We start from the raw sequence: 25,854 nt of genomic DNA on the forward strand, positions 1-25,854 counted from the left end.
TACGTGGGAAGATAAGTCTTGGGCAAGTGAACTCGTTTGCCGAGCTATTTGCCTTGGCTAAGGGTTTTGAGCCATATCCTTGGGAGCAGATCAATAATGTTCCGAGTAAGAGAACGGTTGACTCGTATGGCTCTACGAGTAAGAGAAATAAAAGCACAATTGGATGTACGAGTAATGTGGGGAAAGGAACATCGAATTCTAGTGCGTCTAGATGTTTCAAATGTGGTGAAAGAGGTCACAAGTTTTAGGAGTGCCCGGCATCGGGTGATAGTGATGTTGTGTGTTTTAATTGTCGTGGAAAAGGGCATCGCAAAGCGGAGTGTCCCGCGCTAGGGACGGCGAACGTCATGAGGAGACGATGAGGTACATTTATGTTGTTTTTATATAACGTACTTTTGTGTTAAATGCAGTGTGAGTGTAGGTGATAATGCTAAAAACGAACATATATTTCATAGCATTATTCCTCAAGAAAGACAAGCTTTTAGTTGCAATTGTTCTATTTACAAGTGATATTAGTTTAAATAATAAAAGGTGAAGACAAAAGACAGATTCGACGAATTGAAGACGCAAACGACCAAAAAGCTCAAAAGTACAAAAGACAATCAAAGAGGTTCCAATTATTGATAAGAAACGTCTCGAAATTACAAGAGTACAAGATTCAAAACGCAAAGTACAAAATATAAAATTGTACGCAAGGACGTTCGAAAATCCGGAACCGGGACCAGAGTCAACTCTCAACGCTCGACGCAACGGACTAAAAATTACAAGTTAACTATGTATATAAATATAATATAATATATAATTAATTATATTAATTATATTTATATATTATATATATATTATAACCCGTCGGTAAACAAAGAGCCAAACTCCTCTGAGCTGTAAAAGCAAACTCCGCGACTCGCGGAGTTTGAAGGCCAAAAAGGCCGCGAGTCGCGGAGCCCCCAGTTTTGAAACTCCCTATAAAGCAAACCGAATTCTGATCATTTTCATCATCTTTTTTCTCCTCATTCATACGATATATTTATATTTATAATTTATATTTTAATTTTAATTTTAATTTTAATTATAATTCTAATAATAAGGGTATGTTAGCGAATATTGTAAGGGTGTAAGTCGAAATTCTGTCCGTGTAACGCTACGCTATTTTTAATCATTGTAAGTTATGTTCAACCTTTTTACATTAATGTCTCGTAGCTAAGTTATTATTATGCTTATCTAAAACGAAGTAATCATGATGTTGGGCTAATTACTAAAATTGGGTAATTGGGCTTTGTACCATAATTGGGGTTTGGACAAAAGAACGACACTTGTGGAAATTAGACTATGGGCTATTAATGGGCTTTATATTTGTTTAACTAAATGATAGTTTGTTAATGTTAATATAAAGATTTACAATTGGGCGTCCCTATAAATTACCATATACACTCAATCGGACACGAAGGGCGGGGTATTTATATGTACGAATAATCGTTCATTTAACCGGACACGGGAATGGATTAATAGCCACTAGAATAATTAAAACAGGGGTGAAATTATGTACAAAGGACACTTGGTATAATTGATAACAAAATATTAAAACCTTGGGTTACACTCAGTCGATAACCTGGTGTAATTATTAAACAAAGTATTAAAATCTTGTTACAGTTTAAGTCCCCAATTAGTTGGAATATTTAACTTTGGGTATAAGGATAATTTGACGAGGACACTCGCACTTTATATTTATGACTGATGGACTGTTATGGACAAAAACCAGACAGACATATTAAATAATCCAGGACAAAGGACAATTAACCCATGGGCATAAAACTAAAATCAACACGTCAAACATCATGATTACGGAAGTTTAAATAAGCATAATTCTTTTATTTCATATTTAATTTCCTTTATTTTATATTTAATTGCACTTCTAAATATCGCATTTTTATTATTATTGTATTTAATTGCACTTTTAATTATCGTACTTTTTAATTATCGCAAGTTTATTTTATCGCACTTTTATTATTCGAAATTTCATTATCGTTATTTACTTTATGCTTTAATTTAAGTCTTGTATTCATTTTTAATATTTTACATTTGGTTTTAACTGCGACTAAAGTTTTAAAATCGACAAACCGGTCATTAAACGGTAAAAACCCCCCTTTATAATAATAATATTACTTATATATATATATATTTGTATTTTTATAAAAGTAAACTAATATAGCGTTGAGCTTTGTTTAAAAAAGATTCCCTGTGGAACGAACCGGACTTACTAAAAACTACACTACTGTACGATTAGGTACACTGCCTATAAGTGTTGTAGCAAGGTTTAAGTATATCCCATCCGTAAATTAATAAAACTTGTGTCATATTTTGTAGTATTTTGTATTAAAAATAATACTATTTCGTACCCTCACGCTACATCATCAAGTATTTTTGGCGCCGCTGCCGGGGATCTCTCTTAAAAGCCGGAAGCGCAACGCTAATAGGAAAAAAAAAACGTTTTAAAAAAATCGAAAATATAAAAAGAAAAACAAAAATATAAATATTTTTAGGAGTTTGATAAATATTTAAGTTTTATAAAGTTTCTTTGTTTTTATAAAAACATAAGTTTTATTTAAGTATTTTGTTTTTATTTAAAAACATATAAATATAAAAAAAATATATATATATAAATCTAGTTTTAAGATTTTTTATAAAATTATAAAGTGATTCTATTTTTATTTAAATTTTAAATATAAAGTTTTATTAATACACATATTTAAAAACAAAAAATAATAAATAAAAAAAAAACGCGTAAATTTTAAACTGTTTCAGATCTGAATTTCTGAACCCCGCGACTCGCGGGGTTTGAAGCTTTAAATACCGCAAGTCGCGGAGGGGACCTGACACACGGACAGGAAGCCCTAATCCTGCATTTATTACGGATTATTATTAATTATTATTATTATTAACCCTAATTATTATTATTATTATAATTAAGTTTATTTTTAATTTAAGTTTTATTTAATTTATATTTTAGTTAAATTAGTTTAATTAAATTGTAAAATTAATAGTTTTATTAAATAAATAATATAAAAATAATATTTTTATAAAAATTGTAATTTTTACAACTTTTTGTATATTTTTATATTTTGTCCCTTTTTAATCATTGTAGCGTAATATTTGTATTTTTCGCTCATATTTAATTTTAAACTTAGTTTTTGCCATAGTCATTTTTACTCCTAGATTTTTAGGATTTGCCGTAGAATTCCTTAAGTGCTTTTTCTTTAGACTAAGATTTAGGTACTTTAGAATTTTGCGACGCCTTTTTAAGTTTTAGTTTCTTTTTAAGTTATTTCCATTTGGGATATAGTTTTTCCTGTAAGCTTTAATATTTTTAGACGACTTTTACCTATGTATCAATTATCATTCCAATTAGTAATTTCAATTTGCGATTATAATTTTAAGTTAGTTGTAGTAATAAGGTTAGGTTAGTCAAGTATTTTTAAGTTTTATAAGTTTCTTTTATTTTTCCGTCACCTTTTATTTTTCAACCATTTTTCTTTTTCGACCTTTTTCGACGAACTCTTTTTCTTTCTTATTTCTCGCTATTCTAGTTTTTAGGACATAGATTTTTATTCTACTTCTTATCTAAATTTCTTAAAATTATGAAAATTTATTTTAAGTGGTTAAATTGATAGACATCAAAATTTTCTGGTTCGTAGTAATAGTTGGATTTGTACGTGGACCGGGTTATTGGAGCCAAACAATCCTCAATTATATTGAGACCAAACGAATCCTGCCCCTCTGCTGCATCTTTTGGCTATTCGAAACGTGGGCAAAATCAGAAAAGTCTATTGATTGGATAACTTATTATAATTTTTCTTTCCTTTTTAAAACTAATAGGATATTCAGTGAATGCACCGAGGAAGACGTTCAACACCTTTTGTACGTTCACCACCTGTAACTAGATCAAGACATTTAGCAAATATAATCGCCGTTGATTTTTCTTTAGAATCGTCATCCAGTAGACCAAGTACTTTAGTTCAAATTTCCGATAATCCATTTTTTGAACCCGACCTCACAATTGAGAATCCGGAGAATATTCAGGAACGGTTCGTAGATCCTGAACCATTAAACTTTCCTCCGGAGCCACCAATCATTCAAACAGAGATTGTTGAGGAACGAACCATTAAATCAGAATCATCTAGTGATACCGATTCAACAAATTCAATTATGGAGAATCTGGAACCTTTAAGTATGGAAGACCGAATGAGAGCTAAACGCACTGGCCAAGGTCACGCAATTACTCATCCAGACATTAATGCGCCAGATTATGAAATCAAAGGACAAATTCTACACATGGTAACTAATCAATGCCAATTTAGTGGTGCGCCGAAGGAAGATCCAAATGAACATCTACGTACCTTTAATAGGATCTGCACACTATTTAAAATCCGAGAAGTGGAGGATGAACAGATATATCTCATGTTATTTCCCTGGACTTTAAAGGGAGAAGCTAAAGATTGGTTGGAATCGTTACCTGAAGGGGCGATTGATACATGGGATGTTTTAGTTGACAAATTTCTTAAACAATTCTTTCCTGCATCTAAAGCCGTAAGACTTCAAGCAGAAATTGTTACGTTCACACAGAAGCTAAATGAAACTCTATATGAGGCATGGACAAGATATGGAAAGTTGTTAAGAGGATGTCCGCAACACGGTTTAGACACCTGTCAAATAGTACAAATATTCTACCAAGGATGCGACATCACTACAAGAAAAGACATAGATATAGCAGCTGGTGGTTCTATTATGAAGAAAACCGAAACTGATGCTTACAAAATTATTGATAACACTGCTTCCCACTCACATGAGTGACACCAAGAAAAAGACATCGTTAGATCATCTAAAGCAGCTAGAGCCGATTCTAGCCATGACTTAGATTCCATTTCCGCAAAGATAGATGCTGTGGAAAGACGAATGGAAAAGATGACTAAAGATATTCACTCAATACGAATTAGTTGTGAGCAGTGTGGAGGACCACATTTGACAAAAGATTGTCTCAGTATTGAATTAACAATGGAACAAAGAGAGAATATTTCATACATAAACCAAAGGCCTGGAAATAATTATCAGAATAATTATCAACCGCCAAGACCGATTTACAATCAAAACCAGAATTATAACAGAAATATTGCATACAACAACCAACAAGGTCCTAGCAATCAACAAGTATCCAATAATACTTATAATCAGCAAAGACCTAATTTTCAAAACAAACCACCACAACAAACCGATGATAAAAAGCCGAATTTAGAAGATATGATGACGAAGCTAGTTGAAACTCAAACACAGTTTTTCACATCTCAAAAACAAACCAATGAACAAAATGCTCAAGCATTTAGAAATCAACAAGCTTCTATTCAAAATCTGGAACAAGAAGTAAGTAACCTAGCAAGGTTAATAGGTGAAAGAAAACCGGGAAGTCTACCTAGTGATACAAACGCTAACCCCCAGAATGAAACAGCTAAAGCTATTACCACAAGAAGTGGTACAACACTTAAACCACCTGAAATACCTGTAACTTCTGATAAAGCTATTCCTACTCCACAAGAACCACAACCTGATCAAGATAAGGAAAAAGAACCGGTAGTTGAAAAGGTTAATGAAGATAACACAGTTAAGGATAAACCTTATGTTAAACCATATCAACCACCACTTCCTTACCCGAGTAAAATGAAGAAAGAGAAACTTGAAGCCGAGCAATCCAAATTCTTGGATATGTTTAAACAGATAAATGTAAATCTTCCTTTCATTGATGTGATTTCAGGAATGCCTAGATATGCTAAATTCTTGAAAGATCTAATTTCAAATAGAAAGAAAATGGAAGAACTCTCGGCTGTTACTATGAATGCTAATTGTTCAGCAGTGATGTTGAATAAGATACCAGAAAAATTATCTGATCCAGGAAGTTTCACAATTCCATGTTTTCTGGGTAGTCTTAGTTCAATAGAAGCATTGGCAGACTTAGGCGCTAGTATAAATCTAATGCCGTATTCACTATACACTAAACTAGACCTTGGAAAATTGAAACCAACCAGAATAAGCATACAACTAGCCGATAGATCAATAAAATATCCTAGAGGGATAATGGAGAACATGCTAGTTAAAGTTGGTACTTTAGTATTTCCAGTAGATTTTTTTGTTTTGGACATGGAAGAAGATTCTCAAGTTCCTCTCATATTAGGAAGACCATTCTTAAACACGGCTAAAGCAATGATAGACGTGTTCGGTAAGAAATTGACCCTAAGTATAGAGGATGAGAGTGTTACCTTTTCAGTTGATAGAGCAATGCAACAACCACAATCTACAGATGATACATGTTATTATATTCAAACTATAGATGCACATGCAGAATTATTAGAAGAATTTCCAGAATTACAAGGAACAGGAGAATGTTCTTTAGGAGAAGGTAATGAACCAATTGATGAAGCTGAAATTTTAGCTACACTTATAGCTAATGGATATGAACCAACAACAGAAGAAATTCAAATGCTAAAAGAAGAAGACAGATATCGATACAAATCATCGATAGAAGAACCTCCGAAATTAGAGTTAAAGCCACTTCCAAACCATTTGGAATACGCTTATTTACATGGTGAATCTGAATTACCTGTAATAATATCGTCTTCTCTTACTGAAAATGAGAAATCACAACTCATTTCTGTGTTGAAAGCTCATAAACCAGCCATTGCATGGAAGATTCATGATATTAAAGGAATAAGTCCTTCGTATTGCACACATAAAATCCTTATGGAAGAAGGTCATAAAACGTATGTGCAACGCCAACGAAGACTAAATCCTAATATGCAAGATGTAGTTAAGAAAGAGATTATTAAACTGCTAGATGCAGGTTTGATATATCCAATTTCTGATAGTCCATGGGTAAGCCCAGTTCAATGCGTACCTAAGAAGGGTGGCATGACTGTCATTACAAATGAGAAAAATGAGCTTATTCCTACTAGGACTGTAACAGGATGGCGTGTATGTATTGATTATAGAAAATTAAATGACGCCACCAGAAAAGATCACTTTCCCTTACCTTTCATAGATCAAATGTTGGAAAGATTAGCCGAAAATAGTTACTATTGTTTTCTAGATGGATTTTCCGGATATTTTCAAATTCCAATAGCACCCGAGGACCAAGAGAAAACCACATTCACGTGCCCTTATGGTACTTTTGCTTACAAACGCATGCCATTTGGACTTTGTAACGCCCCTGCAACCTTTCAAAGGTGTATGATGGCGATTTTTCATGACATGATAGAAGAATGCATGGAAGTTTTCATGGATGACTTTTCAGTCTTCGGTGATACATTTAAATCATGTCTAGTTAATCTGGAACGAATGCTAATTAGATGCGAAAAATCAAATCTAGTACTTAATTGGGAGAAATGCCATTTCATGGTTAAAGAAGGTATCGTTCTTGGACATAAAATTTCAAAAGAAGGAATTGAAGTGGATAGAGCTAAAGTAGATGTAATTGCTAAACTTCCACATCCCACCAATGTTAGAGGAGTTAGGAGTTTTCTAGGGCATGCCGGTTTTTACCGACGTTTCATAAAAGATTTTTCTAAAATTGCCACTCCTATGAATAAACTCCTAGAAAAGGATGCTCCATTCATCTTTTTAGATGAGTGTATCAAATCTTTTAATATTCTTAAAGAGAAACTCACTAATGCACCGATCATGATAACACCAAATTGGAATCTACCATTTGAACTAATGTGCGATGCAAGTGATTTTGCAATGGGAGCCGTTTTAGGACAAAGGATTGAAAAACGATTTCAACCTATATATTATGCTAGTAAGACGTTACAAGGAGCACAAACGAACTATACAACTACTGAAAAAGAACTCCTTGCTATTGTCTTTGCTTTTGTCAAATTTCGATCATATCTCGTTCTAGCAAAAACGGTGGTCTATACCGACCATTCTGCTCTTAGATACCTATTTTCAAAACAAGATGCTAAACCAAGATTAATCCGTTGGATCTTACTCTTACAAGAGTTTGATATTGAAATCCGAGATAAAAGAGGAGCAGAAAATCTCGCCGCTGATCATCTTTCTCGTCTTGAAAATCCTGAGTTAGAAGTTCTAAATGAATCGGCCATACAAGACAACTTTCCTGATGAATATCTATTGAAGATAGATTATAAAGAAATCCCATGGTTTGCGGACTATGCAAACTACTTAGTTTGTGGATTCCTTGAAAAAGGATTATCGTACCAAAGACGAAAGAAATTCTTCAGCGATATAAAACACTATTTCTGGGAAGATCCACATCTGTTTAAAAGTTGTCCCGATGGAATAATACGCCGATGTGTATTTGGAGATGAAGCTAGTAAAATATTAAACCATTGTCACACAGGACCAACAGGAGGGCATTATGGGCCTCAACTAACAGCAAGAAAAGTTTATGAAGCTGGATTCTATTGGCCTACAATTTACAAAGACGCACACCTTCTTTGCAAATCCTGTGATGCATGTCAAAGGGCCGGAAAAATAAGTCAACGTGATGAAATGCCACAAAATATCATCCAAGTATGTGAAGTATTTGACATTTGGGGTATTGACTTTATGGGTCCATTTCCAAAATCTCATAATAATCTATATATACTCGTAGCCATTGATTATGTATCTAAATGGGCGGAAGCACAAGCTCTCCCAACTAACGATGCACGAGTTGTAGTCAATTTTTTAAAACGTCTTTTTGCAAGGTTTGGAACACTGAAAGCTTTAATAAGTGATCGGGGTACTCATTTCTGTAATAATCAACTTGAGAAAGTTCTTAAAAGATATGGAGTAACTCATAAAATCTCCACCGCATATCATCCACAAATAAGTGGACAAGTTGAAAATACCAACCGAGCTTTAAAACGTATTCTAGAGAAAACCGTAGGATCAAATCCGAAGGAATGGTCCATTAAATTGGAGGATGCACTCTGGGCTTTTAGAACAGCCTACAAAACTCCAATTGGAACCACACCTTTTAGACTTGTTTATGGAAAAGCATGTCATCTTCCAGTAGAAATTGAACACAAAGCATTTTGGGCTTTGAAGACATGTAATCTTGATTTACGTGAAGCTGGACGTCTACGATTAAGTCAACTAAACGAATTAGAAGAATTAAGACATGAAGCATACGAAAATTCGTTAATCTATAAAGAAAGAACGAAAAAATGGCATGATAAAAGAATCAGAAGTTCAAAAGAATTTAAAGAAGGAGACAGAGTTCTTCTTTTCAATTCACGATTCAAGCTATTTCCTGGAAAATTGAAATCAAGATGGTCTGGACCATTCATAGTCAAAAGATTTTTCCCATACGGAACGATAGAATTGATAAATTCAAATGGGATTGAATTTAAAGTTAATGGTCACAGAGTTAAACATTACATACATGGTCCGATGGAAGTCGACAACGAAGTTAATCACAATTTCGACACCACAGCTAACTAAGTGTGGGGAGAATCAAGTCTTTAAAAGATAATATGTATTTCTGTTAGAGTTAGATTGTCTGTTTTCGTGTAGTTCTCGAAAATGGAACCCGAATGGTCTTTCCCTAGCAGACCCTAAAGAACTAGTCTTCTCCCCCCATTCTGAATTTTTATTTTTTTAGGTTTTTACAAAATGAAGACTGCCTGTGAACTAAACCATGGTCTAATGCTACACGCTTTGATCACTAAACGTAATAATGACATACTACCGAGTGAAATAGTATCAGTAATCAGAGAAAGAATGGACGGAGTTAGAAAAGAATCCAGATGCGAAGATAATAAGTTACAATTTGGTAAAGAAAAATCAAAATCCGCAGCGAAAAGAAGAGCACGACACTTAGAAAGATGTCACAAATGCGGAAAATGGTCACATGGAGGTAAATGTTCAAATAATCAAACCCATTCAAATACCGAATTTGTTACTTTATGCAGAGATGGACCGTTCATATGTTTAGAAGAAAAGACACTGAATGCTCGAGGTTACGCCTATGTAGCCATGGAAAACCAATTAAACCGACTATCTTATGAATGGGATAGATCATATAACTAAGAAATGTATTTCACAGGTATGTTTGTACAGTTTTTATTTTTATTTTTAACCTTTTGATAATAAACGCTAATTTGTTCGCTAAAAAGTATTAAATTGGTATTGAATAAAATTAGGTTTGGCGACCGAAATTATTGATATCATTCAAAAATTTATTACATCACTGCGAAATTTAACGTTTATTCTTAAGGTATAAATATCTTTAATCAATCAACACAAAATATTTCAAAAATTCGTCATGAGTTAAATTAGGTCTTGGAACCGAAATTACTTTACCGAAAAGAGGGGCGCATATTTTTGATAATATTTGATTGATTAAAGTGGGATAAAAAGAAAAAAAGATTTTTAATTTTATTTTTACCATGTTTTTAAAATTAATATATAAATCTTAAATTAATATTGTAAACTTTGTAAAAACAATATTTTTAAAATTGTAAATATTTGAAAAATTAATATAAGTTTGGTATGAATTTATAATATGAATTTTTAAATTAAGTTTGGTGTGAATTTTTAATTTTTAAAATATGAATTTTTAATTTTATGCATTTCAAATTTTAAGTTTGGTGTGAATTTTTAATATTAATTTTGAATTTTATATTTAAGTTGTGTGAATTTAAAAACAAAAATTTACTTTATCTCATTAAGTTAAAAATATGATTTTTAAAATTCGTCATAAGTTGAAGACTAGGTCTTTGAACCGAAATTGCTTTACCCGAGGGAGGGACGAGAACTTTTATTATTATTATTTTTAATCTTATTGAATTAAAGTATGCCAAAAACATTGAAAAAACCCAAAAATCTTAGCTTTTAAAACAATCGCTACAAAAAGACAAATTTTAAAATTTTGTCGAGGGACGGACTAGGACATCGATCCGAAACGACCTCGTCCTAAATAACAAGGGAAACAAAATTTTAAAAATTAAATACTTAATTGTTTTATAAGTTAATAATTATATAAAAAAAAAAAAAAGAAGCAAACTCCGCGACTCGCGGAGTTTGAAGGGGAAATCTCCGCGAGTCGCGGGAGGACCAATTTACAGAAAAAAATAAAACGCAAGAACAGCTCAAACCACACACCACAACTCAAAAATACTGCGAAAACTGCACGAAAAAAACCGAGAAAAAACCCCCAAAATCACAAATTTTAACCGTTAATCACCAAATCTTTTACTAAAATCATGTTGAGAAGGATGCTATCTAGGAATTACTCAAGAAAAACGGTAAATTTCTACACCTAAACACCATTTAATCCGAAATTTAGTGTTCTTGAGCAATTTTTTCCCCAATTTGATTTTGATGCTTTTTAGTGTAATTAGGCTTAAATTGTTTATGTATTATGCTTGTATAACCTAGATTGATGCTGTTTAACATGATTAGAAGCCTTAAACTTCAAATTTTGAGTAATCTAGGGTTTGTGTTCTTGAGCAAATTTGGGGCTTTTTGATATAAACAGGTTATGGCCGATTTTTGTCATGAATTGTTGCTAAATTGAGTAGTGTAACATGTCTAGGTAGTTAAATGATCCAAACTTTGAGCCTAAACATGATTTTGAGAATTAAAGTGGACTTTTTCAAGTCTAAAATTCATGAACTTGATTTTTGAAAGATAATGCCATTTGAGACTTGTTTAATTGCTAGTAATGATTATTTTGACATGTTATTTGAGTTGAATGCTTATGAACTTGGCGAACATTTTCGTATATGCTTATTTGAAAAAGTGTAGATTTGATAAAAATGTGAAAATAAGCTTAAGTTTAATATAAATTGATAATGTCATTGTAATTATTTTGATTGATGATTTTGCTGACACTAATGCATATTTGGATGCACAAAAATTGTGTTTGATGTGTTTTGCAGACTGAAAGGGGTGAATCTTCATTCCAAGCCCGTAATACTCCTGCTGAGAATGTGGAGCAACAGGAGGTGGATAACTACTACAAGCAGGATATACCTCATCCAGTCATGACCTTTTCTGATATGCACTTGGAAGAGTTGCACCCGAACCTGAGATTTGACAGACTTTGGATAGATTATCCAAAATATCAAAGGGGTTTGCATACTCTTCATTCTAAGGTTGTTGAGGTACCGAGGGTCATAGAATGGGACCCTTAGAAGCTGTAGAATTGGCCGGGCCAATTAGGGAATTACTTGTACAGAGGTATGGTAATTCTACTTTTAATGACTGAGTACGTTTATTCACTATGCGTAGACCTGTATATAAAGTATGGTGTGAAGAATTGTTATGTAGTATAGAGTTGAATGATCGGGTAGCTAGTTTAACCGATCGTTCTTTTATTAGATTTTTGTTAGGCGGTTCGATGCGCCACATGTCTTTACTAGACATGGCTCAGGCTTTACGTATATATACGCCTGAGGAGTTAGCGTCTGCCGATTGTATAGGGTTGATACTAAACGGTAGAAAGATAGATGAAAATTTTGATACACACGGTGTGTGGAGTCAAATGACAAGCCATCACCGTTTCAAAGGGGGAAATTACTCTTATTTGGATATAGATAGAGCCGAATTAAGAGTGATACATAGGTTTTTAGCTAATTCGATTACACAAAGGGGTAAGAACAAGGAAAAAGTAAATGAACAAGATTTGTTTTACCATATGTGTATTCGAGACCCACAAAGCGCTGTAAGTATACCATATTGTGTGGGTTATTATTTATCAGCTATGGTTCGGGGGATGCGACCGCATAGCATAATAGGAGGTGGTATTTTTATTACTTTGATTGGTGAATATCTCGGTGTGGATATAAGTCGGGGGGGATTATTAGTAGAAGAACCAGAACCCCGCGATACTATAGGTTTAAATGTATACCATGGTGCGAAAGTTTTGAAGAGGCGAAATAACGCCGTAGTACAATACCATGGTAGACATCCACAGGTTGAGAGAAACCAACAGTAAGGTAATGTAGGAGGGGGGAATGAGATGCAAGAAATGCAAAGGTTTATAGCTTCTCAGGAATACGAAAATGCTAGACAGAGAGCATTTGAAGATTGGCAAGTTCATCAGAACCAAATAATAGCTCATTGCCAACATATAGGTAGAAACTATATTCCTACACCGAAACCCATCTTCCCTCCCTGGTCTATAGAGATGAAGCCACCATATCCTACGTATGACCCTGCCGAAGCATTCTATAGCACATATGGTTATGCCTGGAACCCCTATTGGTACCAGTATCATCCCTAGTATACTTATTTTTTTTTTTTTTTTTGTAATTTGTAATTATTGATACGTTTAATACTTTTGTTAATATTGTAATCATTTTTATAATTGTCTAACTTTTATTCTTAGATTTTAATAATTTTTGAATGTAGGGTAATATACCAAACTTCAAAAATATGTATATATGTTTGCAGTTTATCTTATGTACACGACAGGGTAAAACAACGCATTTTCAAAGACTGGCATTAAGTTCAGCAAAAGCAACTAATTTTGACGACAAGATGCAAAATATATGTGAAATAACAACAAGACGGAATGAACAAATGATGTGCACCATTTATCATTCAGCAAACAAACGCCAATATATTTGGAAACTTTGGTAAAAATTTAATCATTTTCACACAAATCACCCTCAATAATTTAAATTATTCCTGATTTCTTGCAAATGAGGGCATTGCAAGATCTTAAGTGTGGGAAGGGGTTAAATTCTTTCGGATTTTAAAATTTTTATCTTAAACACTTGGTTACCATTAAAAATACTAGTAAAGCAGTAGTTGTATTAGAATCTAGTGCTCTCTGATAAAAAAGAACAGCCCTAGTCTTATATACTGATTACCCAATTCTAGTAAAATTTTTCAAAATTTTCAATTAAATGAACTCAAAATCATGTTTATACATATTTATGAACGATAAAACTAGGTGTTAACACCGAAATTATTGTTACCTCGGAAAGGACATAAATTGAGAAACAAACTAAAATGTTAAAATTCATTTAAAATGGAATAGAGGACGATAAAAAGGAAAATAAAAGCCAAGTGTGGGAAAATTTACCAAGTTATCTTAAACATATGTCACATATATCTGTAACAAATAACTGAAAATACTTTTGCTTTGGACTAAACTAAACTGTTTTACCCGATGAAAGAAAAGAAGAGATGGATCTACACGATGAATCAATTCCATCATTAAAAGGAAGTAAAGTCTTCCGAAAAAGACACGCGCTTCTTGATTTAGGTCATGAAGTTGTCGTCCAGACCAGCTGTAGGTTGACGAAAAATCTAGAAAAGTCATCACTAAAATCAGCAGGAAATCCACGGACCTCAGCATTAAACAGGGTCGCCAAGTGGTCAGATTTATCCTAACCATGAGAAGGATTTATCTCGTACAATGGGGGGGGCACCATGCAAATTAGCTGGATAAGACTAATGAATCAGATCCCCAGAAAGGATAATCTCCTTAAAGATTAAAAATCAGCTTTTAAGACTGATATTACTCAATCCTAGAGATTGACCTTAAAGATTGAGAATTCAAACTCATGGAATTCAATGATATCTAAACTCGAGCTTGAACGAGAAAATATTTTGATCAAAATTACAAACCGATTTGTTTTCTGAAAACCCTATTTTTAATGCGTTCATTACCATTGAACGTAAAATCCTAGGAATTCACCTGGAATTCATTAGGTCACCTGAACTAAATCGGGTGTCAACCGTAAGAACGGTGGTTGCATAGTGGTCAAAGACAGGACCTTGTGCCATACCGAAAAATTATAAGGATGAGCTTTACTATTGCTCCTACCAAGGATAGTAATTGCGTCCGACACGTTATAAACCATAATTAAAAGCATGTCAGGGGACATTGCCTTAACAGTTGCTTGTTCAACGCTTTCCTTTACAACCGGACGGTAGTTTACCGAAAGGTAATATACGGGACAAGTAAACTGGACGTGTTGCTTTCCAAATACAAGGTTAGCAAGTGGGTGACACAAAACCACAAGTTTTGAGCTAAAATTTTCAAATCTGAAACCCACCAAACCCACAAAAATATTTTGCAAACACCGGTAAAGGGTTATCCCGGAAAACTTATCTAGGGTAAAAACTAGATTTAATTTTCAAAAGATCAAATGTTTTCATAAAGATCCAATTTCCTTAATGGATCTAAATTTTTATAGTCATGTGGGACTGTAAACCATATCGTTACTACCATTGTTCATACCACCGTATAGAAATCACTGATGTACAAAGTGTGAAGAATAAATAAGAATCTAGTATTTCAAGACGATATTGCTTGAGGACAAGCAACGCTCAAGTGTGGGAATATTTGATAATGCTAAAAACGAACATATATTTCATAGCATTATTCCTCAAGAAAGACAAGCTTTTAGTTGCAATTGTTCTATTTACAAGTGATATTAGTTTAAATAATAAAAGGTGAAGACAAAAGACAGATTCGACGAATTGAAGACGCAAACGACCAAAAAGCTCAAAAGTACAAAAGACAATCAAAGAGGTTCCAATTATTGATAAGAAACGTCTCGAAATTACAAGAGTACAAGATTCAAAACGCAAAGTACAAAATATAAAATTGTACGCAAGGACGTTCAAAAATCTGGAACCGGGACCAGAGTCAACTCTCAACGCTCGACGCAACGGACTAAAAATTACAAGTTAACTATGTATATAAATATAATATAATATATAATTAATTATATTAATTATATATATATATTATAAACCGTCGGTAAACAAAGAGCCAAACTCCTCTGAGCTGTAAAAGCAAACTCCGCGACTCGCGGAGTTTGAAGGCCAAAAAGGCCGCGAGTCGCGGAGCCCCCAGTTTTGAAACTCCCTATAAAGCAAACCGAATTCTGATCATTTTCATCATCTTTTTTCTCCTCATTCATACGATATATTTATATTTATAATTTATATTTTAATTTTAATTTTAATTATAATTCTAATAATAAGGGTATGTTAGCGAATATTGTAAGGGTGTAAGTCGAAATTCTGTCCGTGTAACGCTACGCTATTTTTAATCATTGTAAGTTATGTTCAACCTTTTTACATTAATGTCTCGTAGCTAAGTTATTATTATGCTTATTTAAAATGAAGTAATCATGATGTTGGGCTAATTACTAAAATTAGGTAATTGGGCTTTGTACCATAATTGGGGTTTGGACAAAAGAACGACACTTGTGGAAATTAGACTATGGGCTATTAATGGGCTTTATATTTGTTTAACTAAATGATAGTTTGTTAATGTTAATATAAAGATTTACAATTGGGCGTCCCTATAAATTACCATATACACTCAATCGGACACGAAGGGCGGGGTATTTATATGTACGAATAATCGTTCATTTAACCGGACACGGGAATGGATTAATAGCCACTAGAATAATTAAAACAGGGGTGAAATTATGTACAAAGGACACTTGGTATAATTGATAACAAAATATTAAAACCTTGGGTTACACTCAGTCGATAACCTGGTGTAATTATTAAACAAAGTATTAAAATCTTGTTACAGTTTAAGTCCCCAATTAGTTGGAATATTTAACTTCGGGTATAAGGATAATTTGACGAGGACACTCGCACTTTATATTTATGACTGATGGACTGTTATGGACAAAAACCAGACAGACATATTAAATAATCCAGGACAAAGGACAATTAACCCATGGGCATAAAACTAAAATCAACACGTCAAACATCATGATTACGGAAGTTTAAATAAGCATAATTCTTTTATTTCATATTTAATTTCCTTTATTTTATATTTAATTGCACTTCTAAATATCGCATTTTTATTATTATTGTATTTAATTCCACTTTTAATTATCGTATTTTTTAATTATCGCAAGTTTATTTTATCGCACTTTTATTATTCGAAATTTCATTATCGTTATTTACTTTATGCTTTAATTTAAGTCTTGTATTCATTTTTAATATTTTACATTTGGTTTTAACTGCGACTAAAGTTTTAAAATCGACAAACCGGTCATTAAACGGTAAAAACCCCCCTTTATAATAATAATATTACTTATATATATATATATATATATATATATATATATATATATATATATATATATATATATATATATATATATATATATATATATATATATATATATATATATATTTGTATTTTTATAAAAGTAAACTAATATAGCGTTGAGCTTTGTTTAAAAAAGATTCCCTGTAGAACGAACCGGACTTACTAAAAACTACACTACTGTACGATTAGGTACACTGCCTATAAGTGTTGTAGCAAGGTTTAAGTATATCCCATCTGTAAATTAATAAAACTTGTGTCATATTTTGTAGTATTTTGTATTAAAAATAATACTATTTCGTACCCTCACGCTACATCATCAGTAGGCCTTAGCTAAATTTTATTCTTCGTTGGAGATAATAGTAGCGGGTGGTCGGCCTACGATTTTGATTTTGATTTGCACTTGGTAGAGTGTGTTGCTTGTTTGACGCCTTGACTTCTGGGTGAGTCTTTGTTGCTTAGGCATTCGGTGCTATGGCATAAAGGTCATTAAGCTCGCTTGAGTGAGACCTGTAGGACATTGGAGGCGATAGTGTCCTAGTGACCGGAACGCGTGTGCATTTTTGTTCACGGTGTTGATGGTTAGTGTTATCCGTTAGGATTCAGTATGGTGTAGCAGGGCGTGATGTTACATTACTCGTTGTGATCGAGGCCAAAAAAACGTGTGTTGATGGTTGGTGTTATCCGTTAGGATTCACTATGGTGTAGCACGGCGCGATGTTACACTACTCGTTGCGATCGAGGCCAAAAGAGCGTGTACATGTTAGTGTTATCTGTCAGGATTCACTATAGTGTAGCAGTGCGCGATGTTACACTACTCGTTGAGTAATCGAGGTCGAAAGAGCATGGAGGTGAAATGGATAGACGATTTGACTTATCCATACGGGTAGTGACTAGCAAATTCGAGTTAGTTCACTTGATGATCGACTAGCCTTATAGGTGTAGTCTAGAGATGTGTGTTGACTTGGGTTGACTGTGTATAGTTAACCAAGTATATGGTGATGAGACCATAATGCAAATTGTACGATTGATGAAATCGACAAGGCGTGTCAATATATATTAGCTAGTGATATGTTGTCCGTTAGCGATCGAATGTGACGTGGTGAGTGATGTCGATTGATCTCACCTTTGATGACCAAGATGGAGATTGGTCATTGTGTGGCGAGTGTCGTACACTCTTGACGGCCACTTTTCTTTTATTTGTATGTGATCGTGGTATGCCGTTCATGAGGTATTTTCGTGGACCACGTATGAGTGCGAGTAAAGTCACGGGTGTTGACTAGTTTTGAAGTTTGTTGATAACCGTGTCAACGGTTAAGATAAGTGTGAGTTAGGGTATAAGACTTGGTGTTTCCGAGCATCTCCTTGATGATAAGTGAAAGGATGTTAGGTTAGTTATGCGGCCTAAATAGTTGAGACTAGCGGTCGAGGCTAGTGTGATGCAAGCGTTGAACCATGAAGTTCGTTTGGTTCATTAATTTCGAGACGTTAGATGAAGTGTTGCATCAAGTGTGAATCCGAAAGGGTTGAGTGTTGAAATCTTGATGGCATTGACGGGAGTTGCATAACACGACGATAGGTGCCTTCCTTATACCTACTAGTGTAGTGTTGACTTCGGTGATTATTTGTTACTTGGGTGCCGATGAGAAAACCCAAAAGTACGATGACGTGTGGTGATGGCGCTTAGCGGACGCCAAAGGTTTGACTTAGTTGAGAAGTCGAGGTTCGAATACCTCTACAGTTGTTTGTGGAGAAATGATGGAAATGACCAACGATGTGACCGGTCATTTGTGATTCGGAATGAGGAAAATTCCGCGAGATGCGATGATCTTGGCGGTGATTGTACGGGACTAAAAATCCTAAGCGGGGGAGTTAGCTACCGGAGATTACGGTACCATCCCTATATAGTGAGCGTGATCGTGCGGGCTAGTGGAAGTCGGCCCGATGGAGAATGATCACGAAGTGTGAAGTGTTGAATCGACTATTGAATTTTGTTTGTAAATGCCATGTGTGGAGACATTGGCAACTTGTTTGAATGGAAAGTCGATAATTGTGTGATTGAGCGAGCGAGTGTCGCTTAAGATGGAGATCAAAGACTTTCAATTCTATGTCCTTTCATTTATTATTATCAGAGTATTATTTAATATTTAAATTTAAATCTATCTATATGTACCTAATGTATATTATATACTCCAAAAGAGCGTGTACATGTTAGTGTTATCTGTCAGGATTCACTATAGTGTAGCAGTGCGCGATGTTACACTACTCATTGAGTAATCGAGGTCGAAAGAGCATGGAGGTGAAATGGATAGACGATTTGACTTATCCATACGGGTAGTGACTAGCAAATTCGAGTTAGTTCACTTGATGATCGACTAGCCTTATAGGTGTAGTCTAGAGATGTGTGTTGACTTGGGTTGACTGTGTATAGTTAACCAAGTATATGGTGATGAGACCATAATGCAAATTGTACGATTGATGAAATCGACAAGGCGTGTCAATATATATTAGCTAGTGATATGTTGTCCGTTAGCGATCGAATGTGACGTGGTGAGTGATGTCGATTGATCTCACCTTTGATGACCAAGATGGAGATTGGTCATTGTGTGGCGAGTGTCGTACACTCTTGACGGCCACTTTTCTTTTATTTGTATGTGATCGTGGTATGCCGTTCATGAGGCATTTTCGTGGACCACGTATGAGTGCGAGTAAAGTCACGGGTGTTGACTAGTTTTGAAGTTTGTTGATAACCGTGTCAACGGTTAAGATAAGTGTGAGTTAGGGTATAAGACTTGGTGTTTCCGAGCATCTCCTTGATGATAAGTGAAAGGATGTTAGGTTCGTTATGCGGCCTAAATAGTTGAGACTAGCGGTCGAGGCTAGTGTGATGCGAGCGTTGAACCATGAAGTTCGTTTGGTTCGTTGATTTCGAGACGTTAGATGAAGTGTTGCATCAAGTGTGAATCCGAAAGGGTTGAGTGTTGAAATCTTGATGGCATTGACGGGAGTTGCATAACACGACGATAGGTGCCTTCCTTATACCTACTAGTGTAGTGTTGACTTCGGTGATTATTTGTTACTTGGGTGCCGATGATAAAACCCAAAAGTACGATGACGTGTGGTGATGGCGCTTAGCGGACGCCAAAGGTTTGACTTAGTTGAGAAGTCGAGGTTCGAATACCTCTACAGTTGTTTGTGGAGAAATGATGGAAATGACCAACGATGTGACCGGTCATTTGTGATTCGGAATGAGGAAAATTCCGCAAGATGCGATGATCTTGGCGGTGATTGTACGGGACTAAAGATCCTAAGCGGGGGAGTTAGCTACCGGAGATTACGGTACCATCCCTATATAGTGAGCGTGATCGTGCGGGCTAGTGGAAGTCGGCCCGATGGAGAATGATCACGAAGTGTGAAGTGTTGAATCGACTATTGAATTTTGTTTGTAAATGCCATGTGTGGAGACATTGGCAACTTGTTTGAATGGAAAGTCGATAATTGTGTGATTGAGCGAGCGAGTGTCGCTTAAGATGGAGATCAAAGACTTTGAAGGTCTTCGGAAAAGTCTCGAGTTAGACCTTGAAGCTGTTGATGAAAGTTGTAATGGCGAGAATCGACGGCGAGTTGTGCCATCTCTAGACGATTATGTGATGGGTAGTGAAGGACCGGATGCTCGGCGTCGAGGCGAGCGGTCGCGGTTGATGTCTAACTTCTAAGTGTGGGTGCGGATCACGAGGACGTGATCGAGTTTAAGTGGGGGAGAGTTGTAAGACCCGTTTATTCGTACGACTTATATATGTATACATATACGTACGTAAATGTATATTATGGATTCGTCGTATTATAAGTATATATACATATATATATATATATACGTGGAGTACATGCGATATATATATATATATATATATATATATATATATATATATATATATATATATATATATATATATATATATACACATAGGTACATAGATATGTATACATATATGTATATGTATACATATATGTATATGTATATATATATACATATATGTATATATTTTATCCGGAAGCGATGATAGAAGATGCGTGTAATGTTTTGCCCCTCTGACCCTCTCAACTGGACTAACTATTGTGTATTCAGAATAGCTTTTACCCCTAAATAATATGTGAGTCTCCAATTAATTAGTATTTGACAGCCTTCAAAAAAAATATGTATATGTATAAGTTGCCTCTTTTAATCTTAAATTTTGTTTCATCTTTGTATATCTCGACCATTGAATTGAAAATAAAAAAAAATATGCCAGAACTTAGGGCTGTCTTATTGTTTTTAAGGCCTATCCGAGGCGTAAAAATGAATCCTTATTAAAGACGGAGCTTTTTAAGAGCAGGGAGGGGTCGTGACCTTCCGAAATAAAAATGAACTTGTAGTCCTTAAAGTTACGAATGCTTGATTTTTTATATCAACCAAATCAAAGTCTGTTTGAAAGAGATACGACGAAAATAGTGAAGAAACTTCAAACGCTCATATCTTTTTTTTTTCGAACGGCAGAAATTTATTAAAAAAAGTCTCGAGGAGCTAGAGAAAAATTACAAAGAGTACATAGGATTTTGTAACCACGTCGTCCGATTTTTAGTTGACTTGTGGTATCTCGCATACAACCAATTAAAACTCACTAGAACTATGCTATCAAACACATGAGATTTTTTAAAACTAAGATCCTTGAAGATGATGTAATTTCGAAGCCGCCAAACATTCCAAAGGGTCGAATACACGATGACCAAGATGATTAATCTCTTGTTTCCACTTGCAAAGTTTGAATCTATCCAGGGCCAAATGTCGTCAATTGAGTTCCAAAGAGGAAAAGTGATGACAAGCCATCTACCCAGATCTGCACCAAATTTGATAAGTAGTATCGCATAAACAAACAAGTGATTATGCATGACACCTCACGAAAACCACAAGAGTTATCAAAAACCAAACCTCTAGCTTCCAAAAACCAAACGCTCATATCTTGTTCAGGATATCGACAACGTACAAAAACTTTTTATTGTACGCTAGATCTCATCAAGCTCCCTCACTTAAGAATAAATGAGACTTGCTCACTTGAGCTTTGATTATCTAGTAGTTGAGGTTAAACAATAATAAACTCATTTTAAACTCATAATCTATAAACTAGTAAATTACAATTTAAATCTTTATTTGAATAATATTTCGTTGTATATAAATAGACATAAATATTTTATAAAATTCGGAGCCCTTCTAAAAGTTTTGGCCAACTTTGCAAATGTGGGGAAGATACCTATGTTAGAAATTCATATATTATCTGGTTGTCCGAATTAAAATACATGACAAATAGAATATTGATGTGTTTAAAGAATATGGGGCAGTTTTGACTATAATTCTATAGCAAAACGTAATGCCATTCGTAAGACACAAAACAATGTTGGATAAATAAACTTTAAAAGAAAATTATACGAAGAAATCGAACGGTTGAAACGAACTGTTCCAATAATATATAATTTCTTTTGATTACGTTCAAACTCAATATTAGTTTAATGGATCCGACCCGATTTGGAAATCAAAATCCAAACGGTTTTGTGTAACTGGATCGAATTAATTAAACCAATCCATCCGAACGAACACCTTGCATGCAAATCCAAATTTCAATTCTATGTCCTTTCATTTATTATTATCAGAGTATTATTTAATATTTAAATTTAAATCTATCTATATGTACCTAATGTATATTATATACTCCATATATTGATTTGACCATTTTAGGAAATCTCACGCGCATAACAATTGAATTTCATGAGGTTGAGAAATTGGATTCCTAGCTGACATTATTATTTTGTATGTTTCCCTTATTTAATTCCTGGAGAGATAATATTTAAACCGATTATTTCTCCATGCATGCAAATTAGTAAATCACAAGTTTATAAAATAATATCCATAGTTTCATAACTGGTTATAAAATGGCAAGCTAGCTAACCAATCGGAGTTACTAAACCATGTAATTTGACCAATTAATTAAGGAAGATTCATGACATGTAGTAATTTAAAGCTTATAAATAACACCTCTCTTCAATCTCCATAATCAGTCACAATCAACACAAAACACATTTATATCTTAATTAACTATAGCGAATTATGGATTTCACAACTTCTCTTTTTGTTTTATCGACAATCTTCCTCCTTTTACTCATCCTCAAACAAACAAAACTAATATCTTCAAAAAGCATTAAAAACCTTCCACCGGGCCCACCAAAGTTACCAATTATCGGAAACTTACATCAAATCGGGGACAAACCTCATGTTTCAACGGCTAGTATGGCCCGCAAGTACGGCCCTCTCATATCTCTTCGATTCGGGCAGCAACTTGTTGTAGTTGCCTCTACGCCTGAGGCTGCAATTGGAATTCTCAAGACGCAAGATCGTTTACTTTCATCTCGTGTTGTGCCAACTGCATTCCAACAACCAGAGCTCTTACCTCACTCCCTAATTTGGTCAGAGTGCAATTCGACATGGAAATCGTTAAGAACCCTATGTAGAACTGAAATGTTCTCGGCTAAAGCATTAGAAGCCCAATCTAAATTACGAGAACAAAAGTTAGGTAACTTGTTGACATTTTTACATAAAACGCAAGGTCGTGTGATTAACATCCAAGATGCGGTTTTTACAACATTGTTCAATACGTTGAGTTCGATTATCTTTGGAAAAGATTTGATTGATTACGAAGATGAACATGGGGCTCGTGATGAGTTGAAAGAGTCATTATATTCGATAATCGAGTATGGCGGGCGTATAAAGGATGTGGGCTCATTTTTCCCCATGCTTGAGGGGTTTGATTTACATGGAATCAGAAAGGGAACCATGAAAGAGTTTGACAAGGCTTTTTCGTATTGGGATGATATTATTGAAGAAAGACGAGCTCAAGTGAATTCGTCAACATGGTCCTCAGATCAAGCTCAATCTTTTTTGGACCGAATGCTTGAAAAAAGATTCACTAACAATCAAATCAATCAAGTGGTTACGGTAAGCATTTGTACTTATTATACTCTTAGCTCCATAGTTAAATAGTTTAACACATAAAGATTTTCCAATAAACGTTCTTAGTGAGAGTTGGATCTCAGACCTTTGGTGAGAATATATGAGGAACCACTAGGTCATATTATGATGGTTATTATCTCAAAATATCATTTTATTCACAAATATATATTGATGTATTTCATTTCTAACCATTGTAATACGTGTTAAAATTTCAGGAATTATTTGTAGCAGGAACAAATACTACAACCTCTACGGTAATGTGGGCTATGAGTGAGTTTGTAAGACACAAAGAAGTCATGTCGAAACTAGAAGAAGAAGTGAAAAGAGAATTCAACTCGGATACAATAACAAGCTCTCAACTATCTAAATTAACTTACCTACAAGCATGCATAAAAGAAAATTTTAGATTGCACCCGTCGGTGCCTCTTCTTCTTCCTCATAAGGCAGCGGAAACTTGTGAAGTTATGAATTACACAATTCCTAAGAATACAAAAATCTTTGTCAATGTTTGGGCAATGGGTCGTGATCCAAATCTTTGGGATGACCCTTTATCGTTTAATCCAGAAAGATTTATCGACTCAAAACTGGATTATAAGGGCCAAGACTTTGAGTTATTACCGTTTGGTTCAGGAAGGAGAATATGTCCTGGATTGCCATCGGGCATCAAGACTATTGAATCTTTATTGGTTTCTTTGATTCGTGAGTTCGAATGGGCTCTTCCAAATGGCGACGATCCTTCAAAGCTCGACATGAATGACAAATTTGGGATTGCATTAAGAAGGGAAAAGCCTTTAAAGTTAATCTTCAAAGAAAAAATTGTATGAATAAGTATGCACATCTAAAATATAAATTTCTTTCATCTAGATGTTAGTTATTCGTTGCACTTTTTGTTAATGGATATGTATGTAAGCTATTACTCCGTAATAAAGTTCTTATTGAATAAAATTATTTATATGAAAATTTCATTAACCTGGCTTTTTATATTGTAGTTTAGCTAGTTGTTTAAGTAATTGTTGAGTCAGATAATCAAAGATAATCAAGAAATAACAAAAGCTTATAATATCGGGATGTAAAATGAGTTCATATACTTGTTTCGTGATGCGTTCGATCATACTCTCTCTATCCCATAATAATTGTCCCCAACAAAAAGAAATTAGATTAATTATAGATCTATTAGTCGTTAAAAATTACTACTACTTTACTATTATTACTATTATACTTCATATAGTAAATGTAAGTCTTGTTTACTTTTTTGAATTTATGTATGTTTCCATTTGCCTCTGCTTAGAAAAAGGTGTCTGATTCTATATCTTACTAATAAATTTTCAGATTAAGTGATAGGATAAGTGACAAAAAACTTCAAATTTGATTACTGAATTAAAAAAAAAAAAAAAACCGATTATTAATTAGAAAGTAAATATGCCATCAGAGTGTTGTCCACCACTGTTTATTATGGTTAAAATTTTCTATTTTATTTTTTTGCATTTTTTAAAAAAATCGTTCAGCATGCAAAACATAATTAAATTTTCGGCGTACACTTAGTTGTATTGAAAGTTTGGTTGGTTTGCTCATTCATTGGGAATGGACGGTCGTAGGTAGGGATTTAGTCGGATATGAATCGAGTGATGTCATATATATATTATATTAATTTAATTTTTTGTTCATCTATATCTATATCTGTATTCATTTAATTTTAGTTCATTCATTCATATCCATATATACTGGATTAAGA

At 34.1% G+C, this 25,854-nt stretch overlaps 1 protein-coding gene across 1 annotated transcript; it reads left to right on the forward strand.

Annotated features, from left to right (window-relative positions):
* The first annotated feature begins 23,222 nt into the window (after positions 1 to 23,222).
* LOC139871043 (probable (S)-N-methylcoclaurine 3'-hydroxylase isozyme 2) lies at positions 23,223 to 24,946 on the forward strand. Its single transcript, XM_071858792.1, has 2 exons — positions 23,223 to 24,107; positions 24,338 to 24,946. Exons 1-2 carry the CDS (start codon positions 23,223 to 23,225, stop codon positions 24,944 to 24,946), a joined length of 1,494 nt encoding a protein of 497 aa, XP_071714893.1.
* The last annotated feature ends 908 nt before the right edge of the window (positions 24,947 to 25,854 follow it).

This window comes from Rutidosis leptorrhynchoides, chromosome 10 (genome assembly GCF_046630445.1).
Source record: "Rutidosis leptorrhynchoides isolate AG116_Rl617_1_P2 chromosome 10, CSIRO_AGI_Rlap_v1, whole genome shotgun sequence".
In the NCBI taxonomy this organism is placed as follows: Eukaryota; Viridiplantae; Streptophyta; class Magnoliopsida; order Asterales; family Asteraceae; genus Rutidosis; species Rutidosis leptorrhynchoides.

Excerpts from the sequence above, each read along its gene's own strand:
- LOC139871043 (XM_071858792.1), top strand. The coding sequence starts at position 23,223 with ATGGATTTCACAACTTCTCTTTTTGTTTTATCGACAATCTTCCTCCTT. Across the intron at positions 24,108-24,337 it reads AAATCAATCAAGTGGTTACG|GAATTATTTGTAGCAGGAAC; the intron begins GTAAGCATTTGT and ends TTAAAATTTCAG.